This window comes from Ischnura elegans, chromosome 3, assembly GCF_921293095.1.
Source record: "Ischnura elegans chromosome 3, ioIscEleg1.1, whole genome shotgun sequence".
Taxonomy (NCBI): domain Eukaryota; kingdom Metazoa; phylum Arthropoda; class Insecta; order Odonata; family Coenagrionidae; genus Ischnura; species Ischnura elegans.
In genome coordinates, this window is record NC_060248.1 from 55,499,301 (window position 1) to 55,519,045 (window position 19,745).

The 19,745-nt window shown below is 40.0% G+C and overlaps 1 protein-coding gene across 1 annotated transcript; it reads left to right on the forward strand.

Moving 5' to 3' along the window:
- Positions 1 to 3,192: 3,192 nt before the first annotated feature.
- On the forward strand, positions 3,193 to 14,838 carry LOC124155820 (cytochrome P450 6k1-like). Its single transcript, XM_046529946.1, has 5 exons — positions 3,193 to 3,420; positions 7,732 to 8,679; positions 9,840 to 10,079; positions 13,522 to 13,803; positions 14,543 to 14,838. The coding sequence occupies exons 2-5, from the start codon at positions 7,743 to 7,745 to the stop codon at positions 14,707 to 14,709; spliced, it is 1,626 nt and encodes a 541-aa protein (XP_046385902.1). The 5' UTR covers positions 3,193 to 3,420; positions 7,732 to 7,742; the 3' UTR covers positions 14,710 to 14,838.
- Positions 14,839 to 19,745: the final 4,907 nt, after the last annotated feature.

Here is a 19,745-nt window from a genome sequence, read left to right on the forward strand (position 1 = left end):
ACACCATCAACTTATCAGCTAATTGGTCAAGGCTCACGATTTTTCGTCGCGAGAAGTAGCGGACGGATTGAAAAATCGAAATATACGGGTCTGTGTACTTGTAAAACCCTATCAAAATCGAGAGTAGAAGAAAATTGGTGAGCGAATACATCACTGTATACAAACCGGATCTATGTAGAGCAAAGTGTGGAGCAGGGCCGGATTTAGTTGAAAAGAGGCCCTTTCACCTCCCATTATTATTTTTTATACCACGTTTTATTATGCTCGTTTTCTCGTTTGCCCGTCCGTCTTATCTAGCACATCGAAATCACGAGGATTATCTACGGAGAATCCATCACGAGACGTTGCCGAGTATCGTCGTCACCCAATGTCACGGAGAGTGGGGAACGTGACGTTATTTCAAGGTGCTCTTCCATTGAACTCGGAAACGAACGTGATCTGGTTCCCTCAGCGTTTTCTTTCCTTTTTCGGCTCCATTCCCTATCCTAAAGCCTGTTTACACGGTACATTAACCCGTAAAAGTTAATGTCTAAACGCATGAATGCGTGAATGAACGCAAAAATGCACATGCGAATGCATGTACAGAAAATAGATCCTGTTCTAATTTGGTTCATGCATTCATACATGTGCCCTTGCGGTCATAGGCGGATTTAGGGGGGCACGTTCCCCCTCCATCCCCAGGCGCTTAAGAAATAGACAATATTTTTAATACGTTTTAATCACACACGTTTTATTTTGTGTATTACGGTACTCATTCAATTAATTTAGTATCAATAACTTTCAGATTAAAATAAAGAGAATATTTTATACAGTAATAGTTGTATTTTGTATTTAATCTCAAATATCAGAAGATCAATCAGACCCTTGTGCCCCCTCCAAAAATTAATCCTGGATCCGCACCTGGTTGCGGTCCACCAACATCGTTCAAGCATTCACACAGTAGGTAACTCGTACGTGTTAATCCATCGTGTAAACAGGCCTCTAAGCTGACCGTACTAGAGTAAAATGGGGATTGGAGATTGCAAGATGGCCGATAAGTTCAAGAAATTAATTTGCCGATTTATTTCCGATGACGAGGGAAAGAAACTGATTACATTTTTTAAATACAAAGCAAAACTTGAATCCAATGGAAAGGCTCATTGGAGAAACTTGTGAGATACGATGAGTTCGGACGTGCGGATAACCCGTGGCGGGATGACATTCAAGGTCTCGTATCTTTTTTTGCTGAGTCAGAGGCGTCAACGCATCATTGTGCAGCATTATCAAGGCAGAAAATTTCAAAAAGATAAGGATGACATGTCACTTAAGAGAAGAAGAGGCCAAATAGTAACAAAAAATTTTCTTCACTCCCATCCTGGATCTAATGAGTCTATACAATGTTTTTTTGTGATTCTAATCAAAGTATCTTTGAAAGACTCACCGAACCTACATTGAAACAGATAATGGCCCAAATAAAAGTGAAATGAAAGTTCTCGCTAGTAGTTTTTCACATTCTTATCACCCGCCAGATGTTCCCTAATCTCTGATTGCAGTCAATAGTATCCTTTTAAAAAAACAGATAATGGCTTGCGGGTGGATCGACAACTCTAAAAAGCATGCAAGAGTGTACACAAAAATAGGAAAACAGGACAAAAAGAGATTTACTAATTAGATGGTGAAAAATTAATTGTAAGAGAGTAGTTTAGTAAGGCCAAGATATGTTTGAAAAAAGAAATTTTATCACAGGTATTCGTTTTACATAGCTCATCACTGATTACATTTTATAATTACATATTAACACACTACGTTTAAGAGCAAATATACACTCATGACAAATATTAACTGTAACAATCTCCACATTTTTTTCGCTTCAAATGTTTTCGCAAATTATTTTTACCCTTGCCACTATGAAGAGCTGCCATGGTTGTGACAATGACAATGACTTTCATCCGGTTAGAGGGCGCAAGAATGAAGAAAAGAGGAAGAATGGCTCAGCGTCTTCTATGCTTGTGAATTCAACGGTAAAAATGAGCCTGTTTGGTGTACACAATTATGTAAAAAAAACTATATTTAAGTGGGAAACCAATACTAAGCAGTAAAATTCACCGAGTAACACCGAGAAATTTTAACAAGAGGAGTTGATAATATGCTTTAAAAATGGGCGTCAGTAGTGGGTAAACAACGCTATGATAGTCATAAGCTACATTTTCTTATGTTTCACTATTGTTGGGCATGTTTGGGCCAAACTTCTGATCTTCTGACCACAATACCATCACTCTCATCATCTTAAGTTGATTTAAATAGGTGAGGGAAGATATCACTCGGCACTAGGCTTAAGGGAGTCAGATTCACATATTCAGCGTAGGAATTACGGTAGTGTTTCTTTCCCTGAGCCGCCTAGGACTCCGAGAATTTTTATTTCAGATGTACGTAGGCTTCTTCTGGGATTCGAACACGGGAACCTTCGGTCGAAAGCTCTCCCCACTAGGCTACCCGTTCTCTATGAGACAAGGACAATATTTAAATAACGCCAAAAAAGCCATTGTTTGGTCCACATACAAGTAAAACGACTATAAAAATTAACTGATGCCCCTGTATTTAACGAGTCACCTTAACAATGGGTTTCATAATCAGCTACTAATCGTTAGATGATCAATTTCTTATGCTAAAATTAATCGAAAATGCTCTACATTTTGTTTTTTTCAACTTTACTTTCAATCTGCAATCATAGACTCGAAATCATGAGTGGAATTTTTCCCTAGGGAACGAGGGAGGAAAAAACCAATTTCTTGAATGACGAAGGTAAAACATTGTAAATTGTTTGTTTCCTGATGTCCGGATGACGCTCTAAGGAAAATGAAAATGAGTGCTCCAGCTTATATTATCATGTTTTAGGGAACAAAATGTAGCATTAATATGTTGAAGCAGAATTATATTATTAATATGCCATGGCTGTTGAGACCAAACACCAACCAATGCCTAGCATTTGTACCCAAGTCAGCTCACGCTGCGTTGGGACCGCTCACGTCAGAATGGGAGCGTTGGGACGGAAACGAACTCTAATTCTATCGCCATCGTGCCGTTTGATGATTCGAAGCAGATTTCTGCATCGCTACAGTGGCGAAGAGGACGTGAGGGGAAAGGATTGAGGAAGAAGAGAGAAGGATGAAGAGGAAGAGAGAGAGAGACCCAAAAGATTACCATGCGTCGTCCTTCTCCGCCGTCTGTTTGTTTTCGAGCGCGATTTCGTTGGTAGCGGAGAGGATTGAGTCTGGCTCTTTGAGAGGCCGAAGGGAGTCCCATAGTCACTGTGTCCATCGCCTCGTTCGGTTGGATAGCTCCGCGACTGGGTATAGAAGACTTGAATGGCGGAGAGTGTGAAGACAGTTGAAGGGGAAAGCTTGGGGAACCAAGATTGAGATCGCAACTAATCGCTTGACTGTAAGTATCGATATTTATTTTATCGATAAGAATTATAAACAAGGTATCGCATTGCCCACTAATTTTATTATAACAGGCTACCACACGTATTTCGATTGTTACACAATCACCATCAAGTACTACGAGTGGGAAATACAATACCTTGTTTATCATTCGGTACAGTGGCGTAACTAGAAATATGCTTTGTGGGGGGGGAGGGAGGGGTGGCCTGGATAGGATGGCCTGGGGTGACAATCCCCCCCCAGGCAACTCTTTCGGGAAATTTTTTGAAAAATGATATGCCTAGATATACACTTTACATCATTTTGGCACTAAAAATTTAACTTTAAGCAGATGCAGTTATTAAAGTTCAAAACTAAACAATAGGAAAAACTTTTTTATATCTCAGTGACTTTGGGGGGATCTATCCCTCATCCCCCCATAGTTATGCCACTGATTCGGTATGTTTTTCTATGACTTCTTTCCGCAGTTGACTTTATCGATAAGGTTTGATTACCCCGTAGGTTGATAAAATAAATGGTAACTTCTAAATGTATGGCATTGGCATTGAGCTTGGGCACATCGTAAATATTGAGCAGGCGAACTTCGATAAGTCGAAGAAAGAAAGATAAGAAAAACGATTGGAGCAGAAAATATTTCCAATAAGATATCTACATCTGCTTACCACTCCGCAAGCCGTTCCAATTGGTCACAGGTATTCGTACACTAACCATTAACCTGCAAGAGAAACCTTTGCTGCAAAGAAAGAAAAAAAATTGAGTGTGTAGTGAGATTAATTCCTCCTAGAATTTCTTTATGTAATTTTGCTTCGAATAACACCGGGTAGACCAGTAAGATATCTGTTCTTCATTCATCTAGAAATATAGGCCAAGACATGTATATACTGTCGTAATGAAATTCGTTTCGTAGCATAGGAACTTGTAACAAGAATACTGTAAGAAAAACCAGAAAAATCAATCTCTCTCACGACGAGCAGTGGCTGTTTGCCCATAAGGACTCTCGGACGCCGCCCCTCCCAAAGATTTGAAAAAGGAAAAATAAATAAATACCCATTCAATTATAATTATACATCTAATCAACAAAAGTGTTTTTTTTCAATTGAATGCATCGAAAATCTAGGAAAAAAACACGCAAAAATAGCGCGAGAAGTTCGCATTTGTAGCCGCGGGGCGCTGGCCAGAACATCCCAATCTATTACCATGCAGTTATATGAAGAGTGGTAGTGGTGGGGGCTGCTGGTTCTATGACGCGTCTAAGCTTGTGCCTTATGGAAGTCTTGGGACGCCGCCCGAGCATGCGCAGAACGACGTATCTAGTGAGTTGACAGCGCATTGCCGCGCCGGCCGGCGGCCGTATAATCTTGGTGTTGCAGTGTTTCAGAATACCTTGTTTTGGTGACCAGTGACTTATTATTTGTAAATTATTTTAATGTAAATAGGCTTAGTTGTAGATGAGTTAATCGAGTAAGCGATTGTTAGTGTTTTAGTGTAAGTGATTGTTTTGTCTATTAGTGAATCATAGATTGCCTTAAAAACTCAATAAAATACACAAAATATAAAAAAATGTTGACCCCCCGGTGGAGTGTGCCCCTCCCAGCATTTGACTCACGAGCCGCCACTGACGACGAGACTCCTCCTCCTCCGTATGCTTTCACATTAGCTATAGCATTAACATTATGAGACGTCCGTCAAGGGGCATTCTACAGCCTGCAGGTTGGGCAAAATGTGATACATATACGTATCGCGGGAAGGGGTAAAACTAGAATTTACAACCTTTCCTGGCTAACTGAACTACCCGCGCTTCCACTACCGGCCTCACGCATGGCGACCGCCAAAGAGACTGTCAGTAGGCGAGCCTCTGCATGCTTTGTGTCATATCAAACCAGAACCTCCTCTTTGGCACTCATGACACTACCCCTCAAAGATTTGAGTCATCGCATACACTTCCTCCACAGGAATAGCAGCGGCGTCCATTTTCGGTCAAGAGGACGCATCACTCACTCTCAAACGGTCATACTTTGTCTTTTTTTTCACCGAAGAATTATTGGCTTGATTTTTTCGTTACCATCTTAAACGTTTCACGGTATATTTGTTAGAACTACGTCAACATTTTCCTGTATCTCAAATATATAGAAATTTATATCATACAGTATATGGGGAAGACTTTTCAAATTTTAGAAACTAGTAAATATTAATAAGGGACTATTCTATGTACTCTGAAAATTTAATGAAGATGAATTAAGTTTAACGAGTGATTTTTTCGCGAAAAAATACCACTATAGTGTCGTGCGAGGGGCGAGGTCCTGGAAGGGGTGGGGGTCCGGAAATATAAAAACAATTTCTTCCCTTCATAAAAGAAAACAAAATATTGAAAAATTATGAATTTAAAAAATATTTCTTTTTTAAATGAAGTTTTTTCGATTATGAAAAGTGTTAAAATTAGTTCAAAACCATCTACATAGTACACTGTTTTTAAAAAAATTTCCACCCTGGTTTTGGATCTTCCCCCTTAACGTATTCCTGGATACGTCTCTGATTCACCAGGCTTAATTTCAATTCCAAGATCTTCAGGAAAAAGGGCAAGAAAGCGCATTGTTTTGATTTACCGCAAGAATCATGCGCTACTTGTCACGCGATCTCACCTTCACTAGACACCGGCAGAAATACTTAGGTTACCTTAGACTACCGCTTAAGTTTGGCAGTGTCTCTAAAATACTGCCAAATGTTACTGCAAACACAATCACTAATGAGGGACGCACGTGGGAATGAAATTATTCAAGATGAGTTAGCCAAACAGTAATAACAAAAAAGTCGGCAACAGTGGCGTAGACGAGAAGTAGTTTAAAGACACCATTAGTTGAAAATCACATCTCCTCATCCTGATATGGCTCCTCGTCTCGTCATGTTGTAATGTCTGATAGGCTTCGAGAAGGACTAGGAGTCAGAAGATCAGACTGGCACACTGGAACAAGTAAAAGTGACAAAAATCTAAGCATCTGGTGGAGAAGTCTAAATTGAAATGGGGATCTGGAAAGGGTTAGGGAATTAAAATACTTCGAAGCCTAAAAAATAATTTCTGGCTGCGGATGAAAAGACTATAAAATGCAAGGCTCGATTATACTGTTAAGTAAAGTTTCAAAGTGAAGTTGCAATCATGGAGAACTTTGACAAAAATAAAGGGAATACTAACAGTTAGCTAACCAGATTGCAGAACCGCATAATATTAACAAAGGGAAATATAGCTATGCTGATTAGTAGGATTGACCACAAAGAGTATTTTGGAGCCTAATGATTCAAGAAATAAGAAATGAAATCAAAAGTGCAATACACGATTCAACATCTTGTAATGCAAATAAAAAAATAAGAGATTTTTGATGTATTACATGCAGTGTGATAAATGCCTTGAATAAAATTTCTATGCAGTTCAAGCCTTACATAAACCGTATATTTATAGCAGGTAGGTAATAAGGTATTGTTGTATCATAATTAAGCTAATTCAAAATTTGTATTGAATTCACATAGCTTCCTTGATGAGTAGGATAAATGGCACAAGGGTAAATTTAAGCAGCTCATGAGGGTACAGAAAGTAATAGCATTTAATTTTCCTCCCTCTGCTTTTTTATGTGCGTCAGGATATAAGAAGAAATTGTAAAGATTGCATCAGCTACAAAATTCTCGGTAGTACAAAAATTCTACCGAGGAAAAATCATTCGCATTGACCGGCGTTTTAACCCGGGCCTCCCAAATTCCCAGAAGAAAAAGATACCTTAGTAGATCAAGTCACATTGTCACGGATTCTGGAGATTCGGCTTCGAATCCCAGTCAATGCAAATTACTGTTCCTAATTTGAATTTTCGAACTTAAAGTGCCTTTGTAGTTGTCTCCGTAAAGGAACGCCATCGGCTAATCCGCGGTTATTCCTTGAATAATTGCTAAAGCCACCGAGGTATAACATCAGAGAGGGTAGTTCATCGCTACAGAAAGAAGGAGTATACACAATATAAATGGTAGCGGGTCATCTTTTTGGAGTACATCAGCAGTTGAAAGGCTTGGAAAAATATCCATCACAATAATCGGAAATATTTCAAGTTATTGATGTTCAGAATGATAGTTCAATTCACTAAAACATTCCTTCATAAGCTCCACGGCAGTGGTAATCTTTCCAGGATTAATGAAATGAAACGGCTATAACATGTTACGAATAGTGCAATATTGTAACTACAATGCACCATTTCAAAGCTAAATCGCAAAACTAGTTTTGGTGAGATATTTTAAGCATTCCTAACAATCATATTTTCTCCTTAATTTACAGACACAAACATTATGGAAGGTATCAGCTGTGCCGAAATATTGGGACTCGCGACGGGTGTTCTATGCGTGGCTTTCGTCTGGTTCTTCGTCGTTCCACTGTGGCACTGGCGCAGAAAGGGTATCCCTCACGCCCCAGCAGTGCCGTTCTTCGGCAGCATGAAGGACTCTTTCCTCCAGAAAGTAGCCATGGCGGACGAACAGCGAAGGATCTACAGTGCGGCAGAGGGCTACAGATACACCGGCTACCACAAATTCTCGACGCCTGCCCTCATGCTCAGAGACCCCGAACTCATCAAGGAAGTCATGGTAAAAGAATTCTCCAGCTTTCACGACAACGACTTCGACGTGACCCTCTCGATGGACCCGATGATGGGACGAAACCTCTTTTTCATGAGCGGAGAGAGGTGGAAGAGGATGAGGACCACGCTGACCCCAGCTTTCTCCGCGGGGAAGATGAAACTGATCTTCCCCCTGATCCTGGATATCGTCGAGGACTTGAACAAATTCCTCGAGGAGTCGAAAGAGGCCGAATTCGAGATGAAGGATATCTTCGCTCGCATGGCAACCAACGTGGTGGCGTCCTGCGCCTTCGGGATAAAGATCGACGTGTTGAGATCTCCGGAAGACGAGTTCAGGAAGATAGGGCGTGAGATCCTGGAACCTACGCCGACCAGGGGTTTCGCTCAGCTCCTGTTCCTGAGCTCGCCTCTCCTGACGAGAATCTTACGGGTTCGGTTCGTACCTGACAAGTGCACGGATTTCTTCCGCGGCGTGGTCCGGAATGTCATCTCCGTCAGATCGAAGAGTCGGGAGAATCGCAAAGATTTCCTGAACATGATGATCTCTCTCAAGAATGCTGGGAAACTTGGGGTTGAGCCGGGCAAAGGAGTTCCCCTCGATGAGGACAGGGATGACGCAGATATGACGGAATTGAAGGAACAGGTTGCGGGTAAGCACTTTATGTTCACTTAATTTACGGTGATTTGTGGATGCAAGTATATCGAAAAGCATACTGTAGTAATTGAATAAGTTAGCAATTAAACTTATCAATGAGGCATAATAAGGGAGGAAGTGCAATGGAAGTCTCAGGACTGACGAAATTTTTGCGAAACACCCGTATAACCTTTTTCTTGAATGTTACCAAGGATTAAACAGTCTCCAACCTCTAAATATGTAACCATTTTTTGAATAGCGGAGCAAATTGTCCATTCCATACCATATAAAAAGTAAAATATTTGTAATTGCTTTATTTATATATTTTTATAATATTTTTGAGGATTACGTTAGGGTATTATTTTATATTTTTGTAAGGGACACTTGTCTTCGATATTGCTTTGTTTTCCCAACGAAGGAAAGAAATAGCCTAATTCACATTTCTGACATACTAACGCTTTCACATCAAACCGACACGCAGATTAAATCTTTGAATGTGGTAAACAGCCGTTTATACATTTGAATTTTAGATGAACACCCGCTATAGACAATTAACCTAAATATCCCGCAAATATCATGTCATTATAGCGGAAAAAGAAAAATGCTTTCCACTTTTGTAGCAAAATCAATATAAAAAAATAGTTATTCAAGTATTGATATTTTCAGCATATTGAGTAAATCACGCATTGATGGTAAAAAAGTACTGAATGCTCCTTCACTGAGTATGCAGACATGGTACAAATACTAAAAGAAGCAATGGCTATAGTATTAAAAGTGTCGCATATGAGACGCCCTTAAATCGCTTTTTTCTCTAGAACATAACCCTTATTAACTAAAAGTTAACATTAAGAGGGTCTAAGCACATCGCTGTTATAAAGTCAATCAAAAAATGAGTCACCACATCAATGCACTATCAATAAGGAAATAATTTAAGTATCACCATGAAAGCTTAAATTGATGGGATGAATTTCAATGGTCCCATTAACATCATCGCCATCTACATTCATTCAATTGGCTTAAGTGAAAATAAATGCAATAAAAATCAAATTAAATACTCTTGCCCACCTATTTGCCTCCCAGAAAAAAACATGAAATTGGAGATTATTGTCTCTATATTACACGTGCTTTGGGATATCCTTTTTTCTTGCATCCTCTCGTTTACGTATCCCTTCAAAGAGAGGATCCTCAACGACCCACAGGCCCTGGACGACGTGACCGCTCAACTCTTGGGGTTTTTCCTGGACGGCCATGAGACTTCGTCATCGTCAATCGCCTTCACTTTGTTCGAATTGGCGCACAATCCAGACGTGCAGCAGAAGCTTCGAGAGGAGGTGGCCGGGGTGAAGGCCGAGCACGGAGGGGAACTAACTTACGAAGCACTGCAAGAGATGCCGTACTTGGAAATGGTACAACTAGGTAAGATCGCCGCTCTTAAGCAGTAAAATAAAAGTATTTTAACAAAGATGATGAGTCTAGTCAAAATAGACTTGGTAATGTGTAACATTTCGAGACTGGCGCGTGAACGGTGATGAAATTTACATGAATTGTGCCCTGAGCCTCGCTACTATTGAAAATAGAATTCAGGAACCTGGATAGCGTATTTGTCTGCGCAGATACCCGGAGAGCCAAAAGTTTCTGGTCCGATCTCCGGTCCAGGCGAATTTTTACTCATGGAAATCAATATATACTGTATAATGATTAAAAATAAATTAGCAAAATAAATTTGAACTTCAATAACATGGTAATTTACTTTAGCCTTAAAGCGCGCCCTTGACGTTTCTTGAAGTACCATAAATACTACTACCCACATCACGTCAGTGTAGGTATAAGATATAGGATTGCAAACATTGCGACAAAAAACCCAGTTATCTTTAAACTATAAGCAGTGGCAGCATACTTGTATTTCGTCTTTCACCAACGAATCAAATTTTTTTGCGAAATACAGATAAGAAAAATTCGTACAGTATTAATTTTTGAGAAGTTACAACAAACTATCACATTTAAATTCTCATAATTCTCAACTGAACTTTTCACAATTATTTACCACTACCATAATTAGGTACTTTGATTTTACCCCAGGAGATTTTCTCCGCTGATCAGCAATTACCTATTCGACTTTTCTAGACTTATACGAACCAATTGCTGTACGCGTGTCTTAAGTAAACAGTCATAACAATCGGACTCGTGGGTGCGAAAGGTAGGAACTCCGAAAAAACACCGCTCAAATTGCCTATTGGACGAGGATAATGACAAAACCCAAGATTTGAAGCTACATATTGAATAAGAGACAATAGAAAATATCATGAACCAACGAGATTTCTTGAGTGCTATCCCCACAAGGGGAAGAGGACCTAATTCAGAGCTCGGCGTAAAAGAAGGTTCTTGTCTTATATTAATGGAATAATAGTGGTTGCTTGGAGAAAGAAAAGCTCCTTCCGATGGAGGGATGACAGTTACAAAAAACCCAATAATGCTAGAAATACCAAACATTTGTAAAAGCGATAAAAAACCTTACAAAGAAATGACTCGACGTCGAGCCATGTCCGGGAAGCATTCATTCACTCAGTGATTCAAACAGAGGGTTGGTTTGGTTAGGTGAAGGTAAAGATTACCCCGGAATAGGCCACATGTGTGTGAACTTCACGAATCCAGGGTAGGCGGACCAGATCTTTTTCCTGGGCCACCTCGCACTCCGAGGATTTTTTTATTTCAAGGCTTCACCCGAGATTTAAACCCGGGACCCTGCAATTAGCAGCCTAATGCTTTACCCACTAGGCTTCCACGGCCCCCAGGAAAACATTTTTGTCTCTAAAATTACTCAAACTATTAAGCCAATTTTAATTCATTATAAATGAAAAAATAACCTACGAATATCAACTAATATCAATAAATAACAGTTTAAAAATTTTTCAAATCCAAGGATCATCAGACTGTGAGGACAACTAGAACCAGTCGGCAGTGAAAATTTAAGAAGACGTATTCCTCTCACTCAACCGATCGTATTTTATCATCTTTTGTGACCTGTTAGTCGACTTTATTATCTCGACAAATTTTATGTTTAGAAAACCTATTTCAATATTTACCTGTATGTAAAATAAAAAAAACCTTGCATTTTAGAAAATACCGGCGCAAAAGTTACAAATTTGAGGCACCAGCAAATGTTGAAAAATATACTCTTTAATCTCTGATATTTTTAAGAAGACACCGTAAGTTTTCAACAAGGAATACGTCATAGACAATGACTGTTCGAGCGGTGCATTTACTTAACGCTGGGGATTATTCATATCCATGCATCACCTTACAGGCTAGCTTCCGTAAGTTTAAGGCTGCATGCTATTTACTCAGCGCACGTGACAAGGATCGTCGACTAAATTGACTGTCATTGAAAACAGAAAATAAGCTGCTGGAAGTGCCCATAAATCCGATGACGGAAAATGAGAGTTTGGCGGTTTAATCACTCACCGTAAGCATACCTCTGTAGCCATGTTTATAAGATTCATATGCCCTGACGGATAAGTGCATGAACGAATGGTAGCATGAATACTCGGAATTGGAACAGGGGCTATTAATGGACATGTGTTCAGCATTAGGGCAAGTAGAGGAATTAAGGCCGTTCATGCGAGGCTAGCTAGAGTTGTAAGCTGTGATGAAACACAGTCATTAGCGCATGCATTCATGCTTAAGAAAAAATACAGCAGGGGCCTGCCGTCTTACAACTACTCAAACATTGAAAATGTATTTATGAGTAAAAATCACAATTTTACTCACACTAACAGCAAAGACAAGTCTTCGAGATTTTTATTATTGTTTCCTCTGCAATTTCATGATTTTGCACACAAAATAAATTATACAGTGGTCACCCTGTGCATTAAATAGGCTATGTATTGCATGTACTAAATCAATTTTTAATGAATATATTAGGCTCTTTGGGTGATTTTTTTCCTTTGTATCATAGGGATCGAGATGAGGTTCTGATTCACGAAAGAGAATAGAAGATGCAACCGAAAATTTTAATTCAAACGTTCGCTTTTAAGCTGAGTCGTATATAAAGGAGGGCGTTAGGGGCTAGCCCCACGTACTCCTTAAGGAGAAATGGAAAATACTTACCATATTTAAAATTTACCGCATGCCGCTAGGAGCCTTCGTAATATTTACTGCCCATAAACTAGTACTATAGTACTTCTATTGATTTTATTTTACAATCATTATGGAAATAAAAAATCATGGAAATACTTTGCAATTACATAACCTAAGGTTAGGTTCATTTTACATACCCTGGGAAAAATTGCCCTGTTCCGCGGAAATCGAACCATGGAGCAATGACTAGCCGGGCACCAGTGGCGTAACGGAATATGCTTTGGAGGCGGGTATGTGGGGGCCTCATGGGGCGACCTCCCCCAGGCAAGGAAGGGTCCGGGAAAAGTTTTGAAAAATGGCATACCTGAAAATACAATTTACATCATTTTGTAACTTAAAATTTGACTTTAAGCAGATGCAGTTATAATACTTACATCAAAACTTCACAAAAGTTTTAAAAATGTTTCTCTGAGGCTTTGGTGAGGGGGAATCTATCCTCTCATCCCCCCATAGTTACGCCACTGCCGGGCACTACGCTATCTAGACAAAAAAATTTGCTGATAGTATCGTGGATGGCGTAAAGATCACGGCAATGACCCGGAAGGCTAAAGGTCCGCGGTACGCTTTCTGGCAAAGGGGAATGTTTTTCCAAGGCAATTAGTTTGAATTCCACCATCGTTCAATCGGCGAAATGGAAATATCCAGGAATAACCTTACACTAACCTCCCCATCCTTTCAAAATAAGTGATCTAAACACACTGCCGCTTTAAATGGATTCCAGAGTCGCTGCGCAAGTTCCCTCCGGTGCCGTTCACGCCTCGCCGATGCACTCGGCGCTATTACTTCCCGCCTGCGGACGAGCGGGCGGAGAGGGAGAGCGGTGGCTTGTGGGTGGAGGCGGGCACGCCCGTCATGATCCCCATCTACTCCATCCACCGGGACCCCAAGCACTACCCCGACCCGGACGCCTTCATCCCGGAGAGATTTGCCAAGGGCAAGGAGGGCAAGTCCGTCAAAGGTGACACCTTCCTGGCATTCGGAGAGGGACCGAGGATGTGCATAGGTGAGCTCAATATCACACTTGTGGCCAGAAAGGTACATCGAGGATAATCCGTAGGTACACGACAAATAAATTAACCAAATTCCGCCCATTATAGCCACATGAAGTGGCGGACTGGGGTGGCTCCAGGCTGAGGCTCATGATGGGGCCACTAGCATCTGCTAGCAGGTAACCGAGTGCCCTGCTAGCAGATAGCGCTTGGCTTAAATAAGGATTGTTAATACCCTATCAAACGATGGGAACTGTCCGACCATAGGCAATTTTAATAGGTGATTATTAAGAGATGTTTCCCTGAGCTCTGTGCCTCATGCATGCATTGGTATTCTCAGACGATATAAAACTCCTGCCTACTCGTATAGCATCTAGGTCCCTGTGACATCACGTGGAGTGGCATCGCATGGGCGCCAATCTGGCCTTTTTTAAATGAGGTTAAAATTGACCATTAAACTGGGATTTCGAATACCAAATAATTTCCATATTATGAGTCCACTAATGTTGGGTAACAAATCGCAATCAATGCCTTTCGTATTCTTTAATGAAGGAAACTACCCTATTACCAATATCTTACAATTTAGAACAATATCTCATTGGTCGACTTGTATCGCAATAAAAACTGTCAATCAAAAGTAGAATAACCATTATTTTTATACAAAGCGTCACTTATTGTCTTTGTGAAGGAGAAATCGAATAACATCTCAATTAAATTTTTAATTTCCTCCTAATCCTATGTCCTTATTTCCAGGCAACAGGTTCGCCAGGTTAGTGAGCAAGGCGGCCATAGCTGCCTTGGTGAGCAGTTACCAATTCAAGCCTTGCAACGAGAAGACGCCTAATCCGATAGAATGGGATCCTGCTTCGGTTCTATTGTACTCTAAAAGAGGCCTTTGGGTGAAGTGCGAAAAAATATGATGTCATCCATAAGCAAAACGTCAATTATTGGTTATTATTTACACTACGAGCACAATTTTAGGATATTCACTTGTAAAGCAGCATGCTTGTGTCGAAAGTTAATTAGAATAAACATGTACTTTGAAATAATTGCTTGATTATTGGCCCGCTGTTGATGAAGCAAATGTAACTTCGTATTTGTATTACATGGGACAACCATGTTTTACGCCCTAACACTATAGAAACATAAGTGCTATTAAATTTCCTCTATCTACGCGCCATTTATCAAATACCATTTCTAGAAGCCTAAACAAATTTCCGGAATGAAGCATGGATTTTTAGAGAGAAAAAATGTGACCCTTTAAGGTCGATTCGATGGTTAAGGCTATGTAAATGAGTTCTATTTGAAGTAATAATGGCTTAGAACATCAATCCATGTACCTAAGTAGCTTATCTGGACAGAAAATCAGGATTAGCCGCGTAAGCGGCCAACACTATCACAAAAAATTCTCAAATAGGCTAGATAGGTCGAAAGAAGGATATTTTTTGTCATATAGCTGTATTCCATGCCTTATCATCTAATAATCAAATTTAAACGCATTAGAAAATCATGGCCCGATTCCGTGTTGACTGAAAATTAGTTCACCCCGCTTGCAACACTAACTCGACTTACCCATGCACCAAACACACTAGAGCCAAATACTGGCGATTGACCCAAATTCCGATCGGTTATCAGCAACTGCATGAGTTTCTATTCCTCAACTACACGAACACACTCATTTGGTAATAGACGCATTTTCAGATGAGAAAATTCCTCAGCTACCATCATAAATCATTCCAGTGGTCACTTTTTGGACACGGGATTCGTGCCCCCAGAAACGTAATCCAGCCTTCAAATTCTATATTTGAAATATCAATAAAAAAGAGTATTTACCAGAAGAAAACCATACTCCTATCTAAAACGATGTCATTGGAATGACCATGGTACAGTGATAACAGTTCCTTACGTTTCCGATCGTGCCATCATCGATATTAATGCTTATTTTAGGAATCAATTTTGAAGTAGAATAAAAAATAATAATAATAATAATTTATAATATGTCAAAAATACATGATGTCCTGATGAACCAAATCATAGGAGGACAGGTGGAAGGGAAGTAGGGCCCCGGAGTCACATAGTACAGGTTACAAAGGATGTAACATTAAAAGAATACGTCGCTATGAAAACGCCGGCAGATAGGAGAGAGGAATGGAGAACTGCGTCAAACCAATCTTAGAACTGTTGACTTATGATGATGATGTTAAAAAGAATAACGAGGCTGCCTTCAATTTTCTTACCCGTACGCGATCCCGAGTAAAGGTCATGCATATTATTCGTCGGTAAGGTGTTCAATCCTACATATGAGAAAGACCGTTCATAAGATACTTTGCGATATGTACTTCAATGACGCTTAGCTAGCAGGGATAAAACATAACAATGAGGGTGTACTAATGGCATTGAATCGCAGAACTGTTTTTTTGAACCGCGGCACAGTGGTCCGAAATCGGAAAAAGCCGGACAAAAGTCCAAAATGGCTTTTTTTGAGATAGGGACCTGAAACTTGGCACAAATACTCACAAATGATGGTTGATTATGGATTTGTATGCCATTTTTCATAATTTTGATCCGTTGTTGAGATACAGCAGCTCAAACATGACCAATTTTCAAAAACTCGCGCGAACTCGCTTTTCTCCGAAAATCTTTGAACTTAAGCAGGTGGTGTTGCAGTTGTATGTTTTTATGGAATAAAAAACACAATATTCCTTTGAGAAGATGCTTTGGCCATATTGTTCATGATTTTTGAAGATTTTGGTTTACATTTACATAGTTTTACAACACAAAATGGCGTACCCATTTTTCGCGTGAAATTTCAAATAAAGTAGACATTATCTTTCGTTTACGAAATATGGTAATCAGGAAATTTACATAACAGTGTGATCAGTAGTCAAATTTGAGGCACGTTTCGTACCTTAAATATTTGTACTATTTTCTCCGATGCTGGCGAATAAATATGTACTTGAATTGGAATTTCATTCTTCTAATTTGTTCTTAATTTAAAATTAAATAAAATAAATAACTAGAATACTTTTTTGTGCCAAGAAAATTTATTATTACACTGTGTTTAAAATTTATTTGAAATAATTATGAGTTAAATTTTACCACGTTAGGGGATGAATGAAGGTCAGCAATCGCCCTCCCCCCCGCGCTGCCATTCCCCAATGGGTGTGCTTACGGACCAGAGCATCGGAATCAGGTTGTGCTTCAGGTGTAAATATATCATTTCAATATATATTTATTTCTCATTGAAGGAAATCAAGAAATAACCCCTTTACAGTATCTTCCTGAGCGCGATTTCTTGTATCTTGATGGCCAACCCTCGTTAATAGATACGTAAAATTCCTGTGCCGTCTGGGAATAGCTCTCTGAGCTTTTCTATGATTACCTTAGCCGAGGTAGAGCTGACTACAAATACCTCAAGCCACTTAGTATGAGCATCAATCACCACTTAATACAAATTTCCTTTAAAAGGGCACAAGTAGTCTACACGTAACCTCTCCCAAGTAGGAGCGGGATAATGCCACACATGAAGTTCACTCTTAGGAGGGCTAGAACATTCTCTAAGGCAAGATTAGCAATTGCCAGCTAGGTCTTCTATTTGTCTATCAATATTAGGGAACCAAACATAATTTCTAGCCACATGTTTCATCTTTACAATACCTAGATGACCCGAATGCAATTCATTCAGAACATAGTTACGCAATTTACTTGGAACTACAATTTTGTACCCCCACATAATAATACCATGCTCCACAGTCAGTTGATCCTTCCTTAAGAAATATGACTGCAACTCACTATTTTCCTTTGAGATAAAGTTAGGCTACCCAGTCATTACATAATTGTACACCTTCTTTAAGATAGGATCACCCTGTGTTTCTTTTATTACACGTTCAAAATTTTGTGGTACGGAACTCTCAGCTATACAAAGCAAATAAGTTCCTACCCATTTTGATTCTTCATTAAAAGAGTATAAGTCAGGTAATGGCATACGTGAAAGAGCGTCAGCATTACCATGTTTTTCAGATTTAACGTACTGAACATCAAAATCATACCCTGATAAAAGCAAAGCATATCTCTGCAGTCTTCCCGTGGCAAAAACTGGCAATTCCCTTTTCGGACCGAAAATACTTAATAAGGGTCTGTGATCTGCACATAAAGTAAACCTCCGTCCGTACAAAGTTAACCAATGGAGCAGTTCACATAGACCCGAAATCGTAATTAATATAGACATAGAAAGATATTTGCCTCGGTGGCGGCGGGGTGTAGTCCTCGCCTGACAAACCGAAGGTCGCGGGTTCGAGTCCCTTCTGCTAAGGTTGCCCCTGTCTTGAGCATGGGTGTGTGAACGTCTGAAGTTGTAGCTCGCTAAATTCCCCGCTAGTAAGGCCTTCAATTTGTTGGTTTCGGGGCGGTGGAGTTAAAAAAAAATCGGCAGATGGAAAGAAAAAAATTAGTTACGATGGAATATTAATCGTTAATATTTTACCATTCACTCGTACGTCTAAAATAAAAAAACGCGAAAGTTACTGACTTATTTTTAATGAGTTGATGACGTCAAAAACGATCTGGCTCACTTCCTCATTGAAGGAGAACCATCCAATGATAGAAGGAATCGCTTACAAGTGTAAAAAACGAATCACACGCGGCTCGTGCTGGCGGCCGAGGAGTGACACAGGATCGGAAATATGCTCGGCACGAGTTCGCGACACCAACAACTTATCAGCTAATTGGTTAAGGCTAACAATTTTTCGTCGCGAGAAGTAGTGGACGGATTGAAAAATCGAAATATACGGGTCTGTGTGCTTGTAAAACCCTATCACAATCGAGAGTAGATGAAAATTGATGAACGATCTCATCACTGTACACAAACCGGAGATATGCAGAGCACATGTGGAGCAGGGCCAGATTTAGTTGAAGAGAGGCTCTGAGAGATTCCACTTATGAGGCCATTTCACCTCCCATTCTGGAATATAATTCCTTCCATTTCTTTAAAGTACACTACTCTAGATCTTGAGGTCCTAGTCTGAAGACTATAGGAAAATCCAGCCCTGGTGTAGAGTTAAGGTCGAATGCCTTCTCGAAGCGATGGCGCGTCCCTCCGACGTGCCACAAAACAGTGCCTCTTAGTTGAGGCAACACATCGAAATCACGAGGATTATCCACGGAGAATACAGCACGAGACGTTGCCGAGTGTCGCCGTCACCCAATGTCACGGAGAGTGGGGAACGTGACGTTATTTCAAGGTGCTCTTCCATTGAACTCGGAAACGAACGTGATCTGGTTCCCTCGGCGTTTTATTTCCTTTTTAGGCCCCATTCCCTTTCCTGAAGCCTGTTTACGCGGTACATAATTTTGAAAAGTTAATGTCTAAATGCACGAATGCGTGACTTAATACAAAAAAGCTCTGTGTAATCACCCAACTTTTGCGAATGCATATACAGAAAATAGAATCTGTACTAATTTCGTTCATGTGTTTTTACACATTCCGTTGCGGTGTACCAACAACGTTGAAGCATTCGCACAGTGAGCAACTCGTACGTGTTAATACTCCGTGTAAACAGGTCTATAAGCTGACCGCACTAGAGTAAAATTGGGATTGGAGATTGCAGGATTGCATATAAGTTCAAGAAATTATTTTGCCGATTTTTTTCATTTCGTAGGTTGGTACTTAGTGGAAGCGACCGGAAGCTTAGGTCATTCGCACTATTGGGAAGGGCTGTATTTTTAGTTTTTCCTACACAGCATTCAAGTAGGGATCGAGCAACTTGAGAAAAATTTCCGCCACGGTTGAGATTTGAAGTCGGGCCCACAACGTGAGAAGCCAACTCCACACAAACTTGACCACCCATTTTTATCGTTTTTTTTCTTGTGAGAAGAATTTCAGTTTTCACCCGGTTATTTCACTATGCGTTCACTGTATTACGTAACATTGAGAGAATTGCAATGAAATTCCTGAATC